This window comes from Dryobates pubescens, chromosome 8 (assembly GCF_014839835.1).
Source record: "Dryobates pubescens isolate bDryPub1 chromosome 8, bDryPub1.pri, whole genome shotgun sequence".
In the NCBI taxonomy this organism is placed as follows: Eukaryota; Metazoa; Chordata; class Aves; order Piciformes; family Picidae; genus Dryobates; species Dryobates pubescens.
The window spans coordinates 12,765,482-12,782,026 of NC_071619.1; the positions used below are offsets into that span (position 1 = coordinate 12,765,482).

A 16,545-nucleotide genomic window follows, 5' to 3' on the forward strand; every position below is an offset into this window, starting at 1 on the left:
AGGGAAAACCCACTCCAGAAAGCTGAGTGAGCAAGGTTGGCATCTGATGTCTGGTGGGGAGAGCAAGGTTGTAGAGGGGATGAAACAGCTTTCATTCCTCTGGTACAAGGCCAGGATGTGCAAAGTTCAACTGTTACTGCAAAGCAACCCAGTGTTGCTGGCAAAGATCTCATGCCAGGCAGTGTGGGTGGCAGGGCACCCTCAGTGTGGGGAGCTGGGTGGGAATTGCCTGTGCTGCCGTTGGGAACAGATTGGTCTTGATAACAGCACCTGGCATGGCACTCCTGATGAGTTCGTGCAAACACCGGGCAATTATCTATCCTTTAACCTCTCCACCAATATGTCCTAATTAATTGCCTCTGTCGAGCAGGTAAATGATAATTGCCTGGGTCTGAGAGCTAGCTAGTGGCTGTGATCCTGTGCTGTAGAAGCAAACCACTCTGGGTGACTATCAGCTACAGAGCCACTTTATCAAATGGCAGTAAATCAAAGGTCAGTGCAGATGGCAAGGCACCGCACCACTCATGGGTGCATTGCTGCCTGCACGTCCTGCAGGCTGGGAGCTCGCCAGCATTTCTCCACTGATTGCAGGGGAGACGCAGATCTGCTCGTTTTGCCCTAGATCCATCTTCTGGCACCAAGACATAAGCAGAATTTTAAGGCTTAAGAGTAGTTGGAGATTTCTAGCATCTGACTGCCCTGATGGGATGCTGCTTTGCTCCCACTTAGCTTGGCTGTGCAGATGAAGCAGGCAGAGGTCTGCAGTTGTCCTGATGGGTCCCAGAAGTGCTGACCCTTCTACAGTGGGCATGATGCAGATACTGAATCTGATTCTCACTTGGAAGCATAGGTTTGTTTTGAATGTGTCACATGGTGCCTACACGCCAGGATGTCCTAGTGTGTACGTGTGGGTGCTCTGGCAGTAGGAGACAGAGAGAAATGCAGTCCTTGTCCCACCAACAGTGTGCATACATAAGTGTGCATGCTGAAGGGATACCTGCCAGCCCCATGACGACAGGATGCTTGATCAGGCAGGTGCTATGCTCAAGTGGGAGGAGAAAGGGTCATTCCAGTTTTGCAGCACAAACTTTTGTTCCTTGGGACATGTTACTGATTGCTTCTCTCTTTGTCTCTCTAGTGAGGATGCAGCAGAGACAATAGCAATAGACTCTAACAATCAACCGAAGTCTCCACTGGAAAAGTTTATGGTCAGACTGTGTACACATCACCAGAAGCAATTCATCCGTGTGTTAAACGACATATACACTGAAGTACAACCAGACTCTGAAGTCCAGCATTTGCCTGAATCTGAGAGCATGGAGGCCTCTACTTGTGGCTCTGGTTGTAGCCAGCAAAGCACTGAAAATCAGGATAAGGGTGCTGCTTGTACTGAATCAAAGCTCCCTTCTTCCTTGGACCCAGGACAGTCGGGGTCTGACGGCCCCCTGCATGTTACAGGACAAGGCCTGAAGCAGCCAGTGGAGCTGAAGTCTCTGGACAGAGCAGAGAGCTCCAGTCCTGTTTTGAGAAGGGAATTCTCTGAGCTCCCTGTCACCAGGCTTCGTTCTGCTAGTCCAAAGGATAGCTCCACTCAAGGATACCTCAGCACATTGAACTCTTCCTCTTTGAATTTCCATCATGCCACCAAGAGCCTGGAAGGGCAGCAAGCCACTGGGCATGAGCAAGAAGCCAGCGTCAGAAAGTGTGAGGACAATAAAGAGCAGCTAGCAGGTAAGACTCTTGTGGAAGGTTACATCTCGGTCAAAGTGGCAAACGTGAACGGCGGCGAGGACAGCTTAGACAGTTGTCTGGGGTCCCAAAAGAGCTCTTTCAGAGCTCTGCCGGAAGAAGCCTGGGATCCTGGCTTTGCTGTGAGCCCTCCTCGCAGAGCTGACAAAGAGAACACTTTGCAATGCAGCTCAAGAGCATCTTTGCACCAGGACTTAGACGCGAAAGAACAAGACGCGAGACCAAAGCAAGAAAACCACCTGCACGCCGTGGCCAAGGGCAAGGCAGGCTGCCACCTGCACCCAGCTGACAAGGACCCACTCGACAAGTCCAAAGAGGGCTGGCTGCCCGCCGGTGCTGCGCCGGCTGGCCACCGGACCGCCAGTGGGCATCCCCGCGCCAAGGCTGCCTCCCTCAGGTCCACTCGTAAGAGCAAGAAGGCGTCGGGGCTGAGGATCAATGACTATGACAACCAGTGTGACGTGGTCTACATCAGCCAGCCCATCACCGAGTGCCACTTCGAGAGCCAGCGGTCGGTGTCGTCCCGCAGGACCGCGCGGAAGAGCACCCGCGGCTATTACTTCAACGGGGAGTGCTGTGAGCTGCCGACTGTCCGCACGCTGGTTAAGAGCTCCCGGGCGGAGGAGAGGGGGAGCGGTCCGGCGCTGCGAACCGAGACCCTCGTAAGCACCAAGCAGCCCCTAATGCTCTCGGTGGGGGGCGCTGCGGGGGCAGGCTGGGAAGGCGAGAAAAGGGTTTCCCTGAGGCTGCTGGCTAAAGGGGCGGCAACCAGCCGAGAAACGAGGGAGAGAGCTGAGACAGCCCCCGTGCAGCCCCGGGATACCCGGGCGCTGCGGTCAAGGGAAGCTACCATGGCCATGCCCTTCTTCTCCCTCTCTGCTCCACCCAGTCCCCAGAAAGAGGACAGCTCAACCAGCTCGCCACCGCTTGGCTCCCCTCCTGCTGAAGGAGGGGAGATGAGAGCAGGAGGCGCTGTCCCGTGCGAGGCTGGCAGCAGCCTGGGCTCCTCTGGGGATGGCAGTGGGCAGGCTGTTGATTTTCCTGCCCTTTGCATCTCAGAAGCACCCGGTGGGGAGGAAGGTTGTCTAGGCTCTGATGTACAAACTGATCTTGACCTCCCTGCTAGCCTGGACCCAAAGTCCTCTTCGCAGCACTTTGATGCTGCAGACACAGCACCCCAGGCCCATGGTGGTGCCAGGGATCCTGACCAGCTTCCTGCCACAGGGAATATGGAGCCCTGTGAGCTGCATCCAACAGAGCCCATCCCACGCTCTCCAGACCAACAGGCTGATGAGCCCCCTGCCACTGTGGACAGGGAGAGCTCCCCAGAGTCCCCTGCCACTTTGCAGTGCATGGATATGAACAAAAGCATCGATGCTGAACCAGAACCTGAATTATGTGACATGGTGGGTGATGACTCCCTTGAGCAAAAGGGGTCTGTGCAAGCCAGCACATCTGTCCCTGAAATCTCAGAAGAAGAGGTAGTGCAGATTAACAGCCCAGCAGGTGAAAAAGACCTCACTGAAGGGGAAATGCTGCCTGAACCCGATGGCTCGGACACTGCAGAGAAGGACTCTGCCTCTTCCAAAGACAGCCTAGACAAGAAGCGGAAGAAAAGCAGGAGAGTGCTTGTGGCATCAGACCGGTGTCTCCGAAGCCAGCAATCCCAGTCACTCACCGAGGGCAGTGCTGAGGATGCTGACTCTTTCAGCTCTGTGCAGCTTCCTTGCCCTGAGAGCAAACTCTCCCAGAGCCCTGGTGCTAAGCGGTTCAGGAGAGAAGTGCAACTGGATGAGGCAGCATCCATACACTTCCCAGGTGACTGCTTCCCCAATGTGCCGCTCAAAACCAGTGAGGGGCTGGGCGCTGACCAGGTTCCAGAGAGCACTGCTGTGCAGCAGCCAGGCAAGGAGAATGGTGTCACTACCAGACAAACCTCTAAAAGCTTCCAAGTAAAAGAGACTGTGGCAGAGGGAGAAGATTCCGCTAAAGACAACTCCCCTGCTAACAGTAGCCAAAGTCAGTCAGGTGAGATGCTGGAAATCAGTGTCCAGGCTGATTCTGAGAAGAGAAACATTCTCCCTCCAGAGAGCAGCATGCCTGCAGATGATGCCCAGCAAGTGGATGTGAAACCAGGTGATGCCAGCACAAAGGATGAGGACAGCTCTGGCAGTGCCACGGGCACAGACAAACTAGAGACCTGTGAGCTGGTGGCTAATTCCCCTCCACGTCCCAGCAGCAGGGGTGGAAGTGAGCATCCTCCAGCGAAGGCTGCAAAGCATAAAAAGGTTGCTCTGCAGTTTTATAACTTAAGACACACACCCACACCTGTAGACACTGCAAAAAAGAGCACAGCAGGGAAGGAGCCTATGCAAGCCGCCTCGAAACCAAGGGACAAAAGCAAATCAGGGAATGAGGACTCCCCAGCCTTGGAGGACATAGACACATCTGACAACAAACCAAAGTTCATAGAGTGGTGTGCTGAAGAGGAGAACCAGGAACTCATTGCCGAGTTCAACACTCAGTACATGAAAGTTCAGAAGGGTTGGATTCAGCTGGAGAAGGAGGTGCAGCCAACCCCCAAGGTAAAGAACAAAGCTGACAAACTGAAAGAGATTTGGAAAAGCAAAAAAAGGACACGGAAGAGCAGAGGCTCATTAGAAGTGCAGAAGCTTTCTCCTGTCCAGATGCTGTTTATGAAGGCCTTCAAGCTGTCAGACATCTGCCAGTGGTTTCTGGAGACAACTGAAACCAGGTCTTTAGTGATTGTGAAGAAACTCAACACCCGTCTCCCAGGGGAGATCCCTCCCATCAAAGTCCCCATGCAGAAGTACTCCTCCTCTAGTCTCTACCCCAGCTCGCTGCAAGCTGAACGTTTGAAAAAACACCTGAAGAAGTTTGCTGCCACTACGCCAGCTCGGAATAACTTGAAGAACCAAAAGCTGTGGGCCAAAATTCGGGAGAATGCTGATAAAGCAGAGGCTGAAGAAGCCACCACTCCCAGCCAGACGTCTCCCACTGATGCCAGCATCAAGGACCCGAGTGAGGACAAAACCGTGCAGCCTGCCCCCAGCTTGCCCACGCAGGCTAGCACCAGGATCCTGCGCAAGTACTCCAACCTGCGGGGAAAGCTACGAGCCCAGCATCGCATGATGAAGGCAGAGAAGAAGAGCGATGGCCCAGGGGACCACCCGCCCCTGGAGATCAAGCAGAGCCGAAAAAGCTTGTGCATCAACCCCCTGATGTCTCCAAAGCTGGCCTTGCAGATCAAAGCAGATGCCTTTCCCGCTAAATGTCCCTCAGTGGATGGGACAGGCAAGGGGCGGAAGGGGAAGAACAAGTCCCAGGATGACCCCTCACCCAAAGCTGACCTTCAGCTCAGCAAGAAGAAGAGGATGCTGAAGGAGAGCGGGAGTGCCCAGGAGAGATCAAGCTCCTCCACCAAGGATAAGCTGCCTGCCAAGAAGGCCGGTAAAATAAAGCATTTGGAGGTGAATGCAAAAGCTCCTGCCACCCGCAAGCAGGCTGCCATGGAGAGGAGCAACAAGCTGGCTAGAAAAATGTCTTTGAAAGAGAAGAGAGCCCCAAAAAGGCAGCTGAAGCAGGTGCGGCTCCCCGCGCGGAAGGGCAAGGAGAACACGAGCAGACGGGCCCTGCTGCCCCCTGGCCACGAGGAGCTGGCCAAGTCCCCCAAGCAGAAACCCCTGGGGGAGTCCTCCACGCGATCGCAGAAGATGGCCAACAAGAAGCCCGGTGGCGGGAAGGCCCTGACGAGGTCCATGAAGAAGATGCAGGAGAGCAGCGGGTCGCAGGGCAAGAGGAAGCTGAGGGCAAAAGTGGACTGCTCGCACAGCAAGCGCTCGCGCCTCGACCCGAAATAGCACAGAGGCGGCGGCCGTGTACAGAAGCGATGTATAGTAGCGACCTGTTACCACGCATTAACTAAAGCTGCTTTTATAAGCTGTAGCAAGCCTTTCAAAATCCACAGTTGCAGGACACCGCCCGTGTGAGTTTAGGCATCGGCAGATGTGTCTGGGACAGAGAAGAGGTCAGCCTGTCTGGCTCTGCTGTTCAGAAGGAAGTTTCTGCAGTCTGAACGTTCCTTGGGTTTGTTTTGCTTTGTTTTGTTTTTTAAGGAAACCCAACACTTGGAACCAGGCAGTTTCAGTTGAAAGTACAGTGCCTTATTTATCACTTTAAAAATAAAAATGAGAAGCTGGTCTGTGCGATTTGGAGGCTTGCGTTTTATACTTGAGGCACAAGCACTTGTACTGTAGCAGAAAGAAAACCACCGTCGTGCACGTGAAGTAGCTTTCAGCAGCCTTTGGGTGCACTCAAACATTTCCCTTTCCTTCAGAGTCCTCCTTCTGTCTGTCTTCTTAGTGGCATTTAAAGCAAAACCAAAACCATTTCCCATCACCGAGGGAGAGAAAGGCAAATCTGTCCCTTGTCAGTTTGTCTCTGTAGCAGCTGCTCGTGTCCCACAATGTTACCTGCATCAAAGTATTCGTTGTCTACTGGTGTGTGTACTGCTGATGGCTGCCTTGCTCCCCCATGGCGTGGCCCGCGGGGCTGGGGAGGTCCCACTCAGGCAGAGGAAGTGGAGGAGGTGCTGAGGGTACCAGACTGCCACATCCACTGCCGCTGGGTGGGTGCACTGGGCCCTATTTGTCTTTATTTCTTGTTGGCTTCAGGGATGAATTGGTCCCACTGTGCCCTGCTTTTGGACAGACCTCCTTCTCCCATTTTGCTGTGCTCCTGTTGATTTCTGTGGCCTCTGACAGCAGAGCAGCTTCTGAAGCGCTTTGCTGAGGTTGAATTTCTCCCTCTTTAAGGGCTCTAGCTCCTTCTGATGATGCTCTGCAGAAGAAGAGCCCTGGTCCTCACCTTGTGTTCTTGTGCGTGTCATGCCTTGCGCCCTCCTTAGCCAGGATTTGCAGCTGGAATGGGGTTGGGATAAGGAACTGATTTAAGTTTATTTATTACCATAATTTGCATTTCATCTTTTACTGGCAAGGTGCAGTTGCTTTGTCCTTGCTTATGGCTGGTGCTGTGGAGTCTGGAAGTGGCCAAGCCTCTGCCCTGTCCTGTGCAGCACCTGTGCAGAGCTCCTCTGCAGCACGTGTGGAAGGCAGCTGGAGGCCTGCAGTGGCAGAACAGGGTCACGGTGCCTAGCGCCGCTGAGGGCAATGTGTTAGAAGTGCACAGAGCGTGTGGCTGTGCTTTCTCTGCTGGGCAGGGATGTTCAGCGGCAGTGGAGGAGCTGCCTCGGTCTGCACTCAGGGAGAGGACCCTGCTTGGCCACTGCATCTCCACAGCTTCACTTCAGCAGTGCTGCACAAAGTCTGCTTGCCTGAATCCTGAGGGATGCCTCTTTACAAGCAGAAGGCAGCAATGCCTGAGAGGGTGCCGGGCAGGCTCTGGGGCTCTCAACCTTTAACAGCCACTTGCTGGTCCTTGCTCAGCTCCTTGTCCCTGCTCAGAGCAAGGCTTGGTGGCAGTCCATGCATCTGAGAAGCGCCGGGGGGAAGAGGGTGGAAAGGGCTCAGGTGCAAGGGGAATTGCTTTTCACAGCTGCCATTGAACTCCAGATCCCAAAGCCCGTGGACTGGAGGTGGGAGGCAGAGAATTGTCTTTAAATCTTTAATTGTGCCTGTTTAGCGTAGAGGATGAAACAATGCATTTAAGGTTCACATGCCCTTCGCAGAGCACCTCTGGCTCTCTTGCAGGTATTCCCTTCCCCCAGCGCTGATGCACACGAGGCTGCAGCACATTTTTCTCTTACTATGAAATGGCTGATTAAAAAAAAAAAAAAACACCCACAAAAATCAGTTACCTTTCCTTTGAATCATGCTAGAAGAAGTTAACTCTCTGAACAGCTAGGAAGTGATTAAATCTAGCCTGTCATTCCCTGTACAGATTAATACGAAGTTCTCTGTGACTTTAATTTTTCCTGCATGTGTTAAATATGTCAAACATTCCATCAGGAAAGATTTTAAAGCGTTTCAGGGGAGGTGTGAGGCAGGAGGGCACTGGTGGCAGTCAAGTGACTGATCTGTACCTTTCTTACAGGTTGTCTTTCCCTCTTGCTTCTCCATCCGTACTTGTGGTCCTCTTCTAACCTCCACCTGGGGCAGCCTCTCCACAGGTGTGTGAGCCCAGGGTTTCCCCTTCTTCCCTTGGGCTGGACATGCAAGTGAGCGCCCCTCTTACCTTCATTCATTGTGCTGGTCCCTGGCAGCAACCCCCCTTTTCCCCATCCTTCACAACCCCTCTTTCTCCACCCTTCACCATTGCTCCTGAAGTGCCTGCACCAAGCTGTACATGCAGAGCCATACCAGGCACCAAGCACTCCCTGGAGCTTTCTCTCTCCCTCTCTAATTTTTTTAGCCACTGGTAAATGCAGGCTGCTCTGGTCTTCATCTTCTGTGCTTTTTGGAATGGGAACCTCATAGGATAAAACCCATGACAAATGAAGTGCATTTCTGGGAGGATGCTGCTGCTCCAGCCTTCCAGCTGCATTCCTGCCCACTGGAGCTCCACCAGCACCAGCTGGCTTACCATGGCAAGGGTGGGAGACAGCAGGTATCATACTGGTGCAGGAGGAGAGCAGCATCTCTCCCAGTTTGATGTGTGCTGCTTGGTTTAGGCAGCAGTGGGATCAGTGGGCTGAGATTCCCAGCAGCGTCCCTGCCAGGCATTAGCTCCAGGGAAGAATGGCCAGAACCTGTCACAGGGAGAAAGCAGAGATACTAAAAGGACAACCATGTTCTTCCCATCCCTTTGGCTTTCCAGTCTCAGCCTGTGGTTTTCTGCCACACTGCTGTGTTTCAGCTTGATTTAATGGAGATTTCCTGTGCTGTAGACAAGTCCCCATGGGAAGAAGCCCTGTTAGCAGATGCTGTAGGAGTCACAGGGTTCTGGGAAGGACCAAGGTGACATCCACCATGCTGGACAGTGTGTAGGCAACATGGCCTGAAACTCAACGTGCCTGCAGCTGTCACAGGCTATGATTGCTTTCAGCCAACAGCTCTCTCTCTCCCTGAGGATGCCAGAGGCATTCAGCAAGCTGTGGCTTCCCACATTAGATCTGGCATGTCCTGCACAAAAAGTAACACAAAATCTGTGGAAAGAGCCTTTTAACAGGAGCTGGGCTCAGCCTCATGGGTGTAAATCTGAATGTCTGCACCATGTAATGAGGAAAGGTAAAGGGTTTGGGTTTTGTCAGGAGAGGACAGGAAAGGGAGCTCTGGGCCTGGGCTGCAGATTGCTTGCTTGTCTTCAGAAAGCAAATGAAGAGAAAGCAAATAATTCTGATATTTTTAAAATACAATTCTTTAATGCAGTGGCCCCAGACTGCTGCCTGGGACCAGCCTAGACCAGGCATGCACTGCGTGTCCCTTGTGGGCACCTGGCTCCAGTGGGCAGGGGATAGAGCAGCATCTTGGGCATCTGCAAGGCCGAGTAGCAGTGGTTTTGCAGGAAGTGCTGATCCAGGATGTCCTGAGGGGTGAGATCCTCTGAGATCTTGTCAACAGCGACCCCCATCTCCCTTCTGTACTGTCCTTGGGACCAGACCCTGGTACTATAGCCTCTACAGGGCTTTCCCCGGCTGAGTACGTCAATGCTGCTAAGAGCTGCCCTGCTCTCTTCCTCCTCCTTTCCCCCCAGCAACTCCCATTGAAAAAAATTAGTTGTGAATAAAATTAGAGTGATTTTTCTCTACATCATGGTGTTTGTGAGGACCTGGCAGGAGTGTTTCCTCCTGCAGCTGCTGCACTGGCTGGTGGGTTTAGCTTATGCAGATAGTTTTCATGGAGAGGAGGCTTTGGCCGTGGATGAGTAAGGTAAAGCCACCACCTACAGCTGAGTTATTGCAGCATACACTTGGGGCATGACCTCTGTAGCCCACCTCAAGGTGAGAATTTTGGAGCTTTGGTGAAGGTTTTCTGAATTCCATATTTGTGCAGTCCTTTGGGTTTCCCTAGGGGTGAGGGTGGGCCAGTGATGGTCAGCCTCTTTAGAAAAGCATTAAGGCTTTCTGCTCTGAGGAAATCCCCAGCTCTATGCCAGGCTCCTTTCCTTTCTGTCACTAGCCTGGGAGGTAGCATCTTTGCCCCCCTCAGTTCCTCCTGTGTGCATTCTCCACGTGACACCAGTAATAAAGAGAATTTCCAGGCCTTGCTGACGATGAGATCCACTTTTCAAGTGCTTTGCACATGCTTCTTTGAGTGCTGTATTTTAGGGCAGGAAGGAAGAATGCTGTAATTTGCTAGCAAATTAAATTTCAATTTAATTTGTTAGAAAATTAAGGAGCCTATGTGTAAGGTGACTACCTGGCAGGGTGGCATTGCCTGGGGAGCTCCGATTTCTTTATCAGCGCTCAGATGTTTGATTTCCACCCCCCCCTCATTTTCTTTTCCCCCACCCAGTCCTCACATGGCATTACTCTCTTCCCCATTTACTTCCCAATTTCCTCTCTCCATGGTTCAGCCAGAACAGTGCACAAGAGCCACAAAAATGAGCAGAAGTGATGTCATACAGGCAACCTGTTGCTCTTTGTAAATGGCTTGGGACAGGCACAGCTTGTTCCTGTGTGTTCTGCAGTGAGGCAGGAGTGAGGTGTACGGCTGAGGCACCTTAGAGCAGCCTGTTTCCAGTAAAGCAGCTTCTAGGCAATGCAAGGGACGCACAGGGAGCTGCAGATGATCTCAGAGAGTGGAAGGAAATAAGCAACATGATTTATTGCCTTATTCCACACGGGCACTGAGTTGTGTTTCCATTAGCAGAGCTGCCCACTGGCACTACCACAGTGCCATCCTCAGCTCCGAAGCCTCATTGCGCTCCTCCTCCTCTGGGCCACCGTGGTCAGCTCCCTGGTCTGCTTCTTCAGCTCCGGATTTCAGCACAAGTGCTGTGTCCCACCAACAGGCTTCTCCTCTTTCTGTTACTTTGGCTTTCCTTGGTGGCCCCTTTCTCATCCTGTTCTTGACGCTAGTCTCCACCCCAGCTCCCCGGTCCCTGTAGCAGGAGCTGCATCTTTTTAGCTCTGCACCTCCACCGATGCCCTTGCCGCCCCCTTGCTGCCAGCCCCCATCGCTCGTTTGCATGGTTACCTCTTCCTCTCTCACCTTGTCATTGGCAGCTCGGGGTCTTCACACTTCACGTGGTCAGGAACCATCCATTTTACCTAATCTTTGGGAGGGGCTGAGTTTGTCGAGTCAACAATTCTCTGTCAGGGACTGAGGGCTGCAGCTTGAGCCCAGGATGGCTTCTTCTATCTGTACCTGTTAGGTTCTTCAGTGATAGCCCTGGAATGAGTTTCTCTGATGATGAGGAGCATGCAGTATGTCCAAGGTGTGCACATGTTTATATTCTTCACTGATGAAGCACTGATGAGGTCCTTTTCGCTCGTGTTTGCTGCATGCAGTGGTGTATCTGTGTTCCGCTGACAGCACATCAGTGAGGTGCATCTGCAGCAAACCTCCTCCAAAGAGCTGTGTAGCCAGTGCTGATACTTTCAGCAAGTTGTGTGACATGTTGCTAGATTACCCTTCTTCAGCCAGGAGAGTGAAACGAGCTTGTCCCTTCTACTCTCTGCATCCCTGTCCCTCCTGTGCCAGGGGAGCCTCTCAGTGCAGGATAGAATGGGCTGGTGGGCAACCCCCAGCCACGTTTTGCCTGCTAGCTCCTAGTAACCTCCTGGGAAACAAAGACACAGTCTCAGAAGGACACAGATGTTCAGCTGCCCTGTTTGAAGACTTGCAGAGGGACAGATTCTCTCTCCAGCTCGTATACTTTCAGCCTGACAATGCATTCCCGGTTGAAGGCGACTGGGAAAGCTGCAGTTCCCAGCCTTCCACAGGCATGGGCAGTGCCCAGGGAAGCATGGAGGTGCTTGCTGCTGTCTGGATCGGGCTCTTGCCTTTCCGCTGCTGATGGTTGTGCCGGGGGGAGAGGGCTGAGCCCCAGCCAAGGCCTTGGGTCCACACCCTCGGGCTGTAGGCCTGGATGGCTCAGGAGCGAGGCAGGGTAGGCTCCCCCCTGCCAGGGAAGGCCGCCGCAGCGTTTGGTGTAGCGGTGGATGTTTGGAGCAAACCAGGAGGCTGCGACATCCCCGCACTGTGCGTGTCCCCTGACCCTGTGTGTCTTAGCATCCGTTCAGCCCATCCTTTAGCTTGGTGGTTGTGAAATGAATCCATCTGTTCTAAGATGTTCTCAGGAGTTCTTGTTTGTATTAAGCTCACCCCTAGGCTTAGCTGAAATCACGGTCCCCCATCCTTCCTCCTCTCCTCCCCGCAGACACGCCCTCTCTTTCACAAGCACTTCCACCCTCTCGCTGAAGGGCACTGGTGGTGGCGGTGGTGAGGGGCAGCTGACGGCTTCAATTCAGGGCACCTTGGCAGCTCGGGGGCAGCCAGAGGGGCTGGGTTGCAGCCGGCCGGCATTTGCAGCGTGGGTCTGGAGGCCGAGGGTTCCTTTGGGCTGCGTTGCTTAGCCAATGTTTTCTAAGTCTGTTTGTTAAGAGTTTCCTAATTTTAAAATGAAATGTGAATATATATGATGTGTAGGTGCCATGTAAGATAAGTGTTGTGCTAGGCAGCAGGATGCTAATCTACTTTTTAAGCTTTTGGTTTTGGGGGAGGGGGGGAGGGAGGTGTGTCAGGAAAAAAGAAAAAAAAAAAAGAGTTCTTCTCTCACTTCATGCTCACAGATCTAATATTGTAAATAGTTTTATAAAATATTTATTTCATGGGCTTTCCACAGGCTGTTCTGGTTCGGACTGGTGTGCCGGCTGGTGGGGCTGTATCGCCCAGCGGGCCGCAACCAAAGGGCTGGCTATTGCATGAGGGGGTGGGGTGGGGTGGGGTGGGGGTGGGGGTGAGGGGGGGGTGGTGGTCGGTTTGGTTTTTGTAAGTCACATCCAAGGTGAAGCATTAACTCTTTCTCTTCATCTCATGTTGATGATGATGATGATGTCAGACCTGGTTGATGGCCACGGTCCCTGGGGAGGCAGTAAGCTCCCCGTGGCCAGCCGGGATGGTTGTTCCCCAGGGCAGGGGGCACTGCAAGCAATAAGATTTGTAGTAATAATGCCTGCTTCGATGGCAGGGGCTCTCGGGGCTCAGGGCCGGGTGCGAGTAACCCTGCTCCCGGTGGGGACTCCGCCCAGCACAGCACGGAAGGGGCGTCTCTCCTCACTTGGGGATGCCCCAAGAGGCATCCTCAGGGATGCCGAAGGCGGGAGTTGCTGTCACGCTTAAGAAATTCCCCCCCCTAAACAGCCAGGTTAGGGTAGGGAGTTACCAAGAGCAAACTCCTGCTAGAGTATTACTGCAGTGAGCAGCTGCCTTGGGGGCTCCTGCACTTCCGTTTGGGTCTTTGCTCTCGCCTTTAAAGTGCCAGTGCTGGCTCCAGAAGGTCGTTTGCTTATTTGCTCACCATTCTGCAGGTTTTATTCTCTTTCTAGAACGTTTGAGGTAATTTTTTTTTTTCCCTGAGTGGGTTTGGATTTTTTCCCCCTTTTTTACCCCTTTCCCCCCCCTTTTTTTCCCTTTCTTTTCTTTCTCTTTTTTTTTCTTTTCTTTTTTAAAACAAGCTTATTTTTGCCTGGAAATGCATCCTGGCTGTGCCCCCACCAAGCCCATCTGTCTGTGTGGGGTGGCATCAGCAGCAGGATTGTTGCTGCCTTTATGATGATGAGTCCCACCCTTGGGAGTGGGGAGTGCTGTTGGGGCTCAGCCCTGCAGGACTTCTTGCCAGCCCCAGGCTTCCTTTACCCTTGGAACAGGTGTGTAAAAAACATGAAAAGGGGAAAAAAAAAAGGCAAGAAAAGGAAAGGGGGGGGGGGGAAAGGCAGGAAAAGGAAAGGGGGAATAAAAAAGGCAGGAAAAGGAAAGGGGGGGGGGGGAAAGGCAAGAAAAGGAAAGGGGGGGAAAAAAAGGCAAGAAAAGGAAAGGGGGGGGAAAGGCAAGAAAATGAAAGGGAGGGGAAAAAAAAGGCAAGAAAAGGAAAGGGGGGAAAAAAGGCAAGAAAAGGAAGGGGGGGGGAAGGCAAGGAAAGGGAAAAAAAGGGCAAGAAAAGGAAAGGGGGGGGAAGGCAAGAAAAGGAAAGGGGGGGGGAAAAAGGCAAGAAAAGGAAAGGGGGGGGAAAAAGGCAAGAAAAGGAATGGGGGGGAAAAGGCAAGAAAAGGAAAGGGGGGGAAAAAAGGCAAGAAAATGAAAGGGGGAAAAAAAAGGCAAGAAAAGGAAAGGGGGAAAAAAAAAAGGCAAGAAAAGGAAAGGGGGGGGGGAAGGCAAGAAAATGGAAGGGGGGAAAAAAAGGCAAGAAAATGAAAGGGGGGGAAAAAGGCAAGAAAAGGAAAGGGGGGGGAAAAAAGGCAAGAAAATGAAAGGGGGGAAAAAAAAGGCAACAACCCCCCAGTATTTTCTTCTTTTAGAAGATGCTCAGCATTTAGCTGTTATCTCCACCCTGATGGCAAACATTTTTTCCCTTCATCTGCGTCTGCTTCCCTGGGAGAGTTGGGGTATTTTTTTTTGTTTCCCTGTTTGTTTTTTTTCCCCTCTCTGTTGTTTGTTTTTTTTTTCTGTTTTTCTGGGTCGGTTTTTTTTTTTTTCTGTATGACTTTTAGACACTGAGCAGAAAAGTCCTCCTGTCCAGTACTGTATGTTTGAGCCTGAGCAATGTGAACTGTAGGGCCCGGCGGTGGCTGCCCGCCCCGGCGGCAGGGCGGGGAGCCGTGGCTGGGGGCCGGCCTTCCCGGCTGCTCTGGGGGAAAGAGGGAAGTACTGCATGGTTGAGTTAGGGGAAAAAAAAAAAACCACAATAAAAATGAACTGTCTGCTGTGAATTCTCAGTTGGAAATGTGGAGAGGGGTTTCCATTAGATAATGTTTACATACCTCACCTGATGAACCTTTGAAAGTGTATATAAAAATTAAAGAAAGGAAAGAAAAAAAGAAAAGAAAAAAAAAAAAGAAGAAGAAATAAAATTATATTAAGTTGCTTTAAATCACTATGTATAGCTATAAGAGCTGGGTCCTTTGAACTCTGAGTATGTAACAACTCTCTAAATGTCGCCATTTTTGTGAACTCTGTGCTCCTGTATTTTATTTCATCCTAGCCTATGGAAGAAGTTGTGTTCTTGTTCCAGGTAAAAGGTTCCTGACTCAGACCTGAACTCCTCAAGGATTCCCAACTCCTTGTTTTTCTTTTCTTCCTCCACTGTCAGTATCACCCTCTGAGCTTTCTAAAGGTCCGTATTTTATTGCAGCTTATTAAACGTTTCTTTGATATCAGTGTTTGTTTGGTTGGTAACTGGGGAAGGGTGAAGGTGAGTACAGGAGGAGGGGCAGCAGGCTGGCACCCTCTGGGTGGGATCCCCATCACCCTGGAGGAGGGAATAGTAACGCCTGGGTGGGATTAGTGTGCTCCCATGCTGGTGTCTGAGCTGATGGTGCCACTTTATGTGGCACAAACAGTCCAACCCCTCAGTGTTCCTGTGAACTGCTGCCCAAGCCCCTTCTCCCGTCCCCAAAGAGTTACAGGGTCACAGGCTGTTAGGGGCTGCAAAGGGACCTCCACAGCTCATTGAGCCCAACCCTCCTCCCAGAGCAGGACCATAGACTCTAGCACAGGTTGCACAGGAACAAATCCAGATGGGTCTTGAAAGTCTACAGAGGAGACGACTCCACAGCCTCTCTGGGGAGCCTGTTCCAGTGCTCTGTGACCCTCACAGCGAAGAAGTTCCTCCTTGTGTTGAGGTGGAACCTCCTGTGCTGTAGTTTATATCCATTACCCCTTGTCCTATCACAGGGTGCAACTGAGCAGAGCCTGTGCCCATCCCCACAGCAGGTACCAGGCCTTTCAGCCTTTCATGCTTCCCCACACAACCCAGGCAGTGACAGCTCCTTTGCAAGGTATTGTACCAACAACCCCATCTCTCCTCAGGGATAAGGCCTTAGCCTGGGGCTCCATGTCTCAGCACCATGTGGGTGATGCTCTGGCCAGAAGAGATGGCCAGGGCTGTCCCAGGAGTAAGCAGGTCATCACTCATGGCAGGACCAGCTCTCCCCTGCCTGTGCCACCTTGTACACCAAGCGGTTCCCAAGCACCGGCTTCCCCCTTTTCCCTCCAGGAAAGAAGAGGCTAAGCCTCTAATGAATAAATGTCATGTTCACATGGAAGACAACATAGACAATGCTAAACATCTCCTAAAACAATACAGCCTCTGCCAGCAGAAGGATGCTCAGCGCCTCCCTCGCCAGCCTAGTACAAACCAGCGTCTTCAACAGTGACACACACAAACCCCACAGGCCAAACAAAGCCACCATCATTTGCCTGCCCAGTAGCATCTGTAAACAAAAAGAAATCATTTGTTGAACCCCAAACATATAAAAATACTATAACAAAATGAAATACAAATATATATTAGAATCTGTAAGTATTCTGTATAAAGAGATACTTTAGCGGTTAGCTTACAGCAAGAACAGAAACACAACACAACCGAGCCCCAGCTGGGCCACAGGCAAAATGAGACGTGTCCCGGCTACCCTGTGGCAGAGGGGGCTCCCACAGAGAGAGCCTTTGTGACAGAAACATATCCCATGGTGCTGAGAACATCCTGGATGCCAGCGGTGAGCAGGGATGGTGACGGCACCTGTGGAACGGGATGCACCTGGCAGAGATGGCCAGAGCCTGGCTGCAGCCAGCCATGTGGACCTGAAGCTGATGCACTGGAGTGGCGTGATGGAGATACCTGGGGCTGCAACCCAGAGTTTGCCTGCCCAGGGCGGGT

The 16,545-nt window shown here is 52.1% G+C and overlaps 1 protein-coding gene across 6 annotated transcripts in view; it reads left to right on the forward strand.

Moving 5' to 3' along the window:
- LCOR (ligand dependent nuclear receptor corepressor) overlaps positions 1–15,027 on the forward strand; it is a 95,397-nt gene extending 80,370 nt beyond the window's left edge. For 4 of the 6 annotated variants that reach the window (XM_054163805.1, XM_054163803.1, XM_054163804.1 and 1 more), the window contains one exon: positions 1,139–7,556. In XM_054163805.1, the coding sequence (XP_054019780.1) occupies positions 1,139–5,630 (4,492 nt within the window). In that variant the 3' untranslated portion in view covers positions 5,631–7,556. Of the gene's footprint in view, positions 1–1,138; positions 7,557–14,901 lie in introns of those variants that run through there. The other 2 variants (XM_054163808.1, XM_054163810.1) reach the window with 2 other exon arrangements.
- The last annotated feature ends 1,518 nt before the right edge of the window (positions 15,028–16,545 follow it).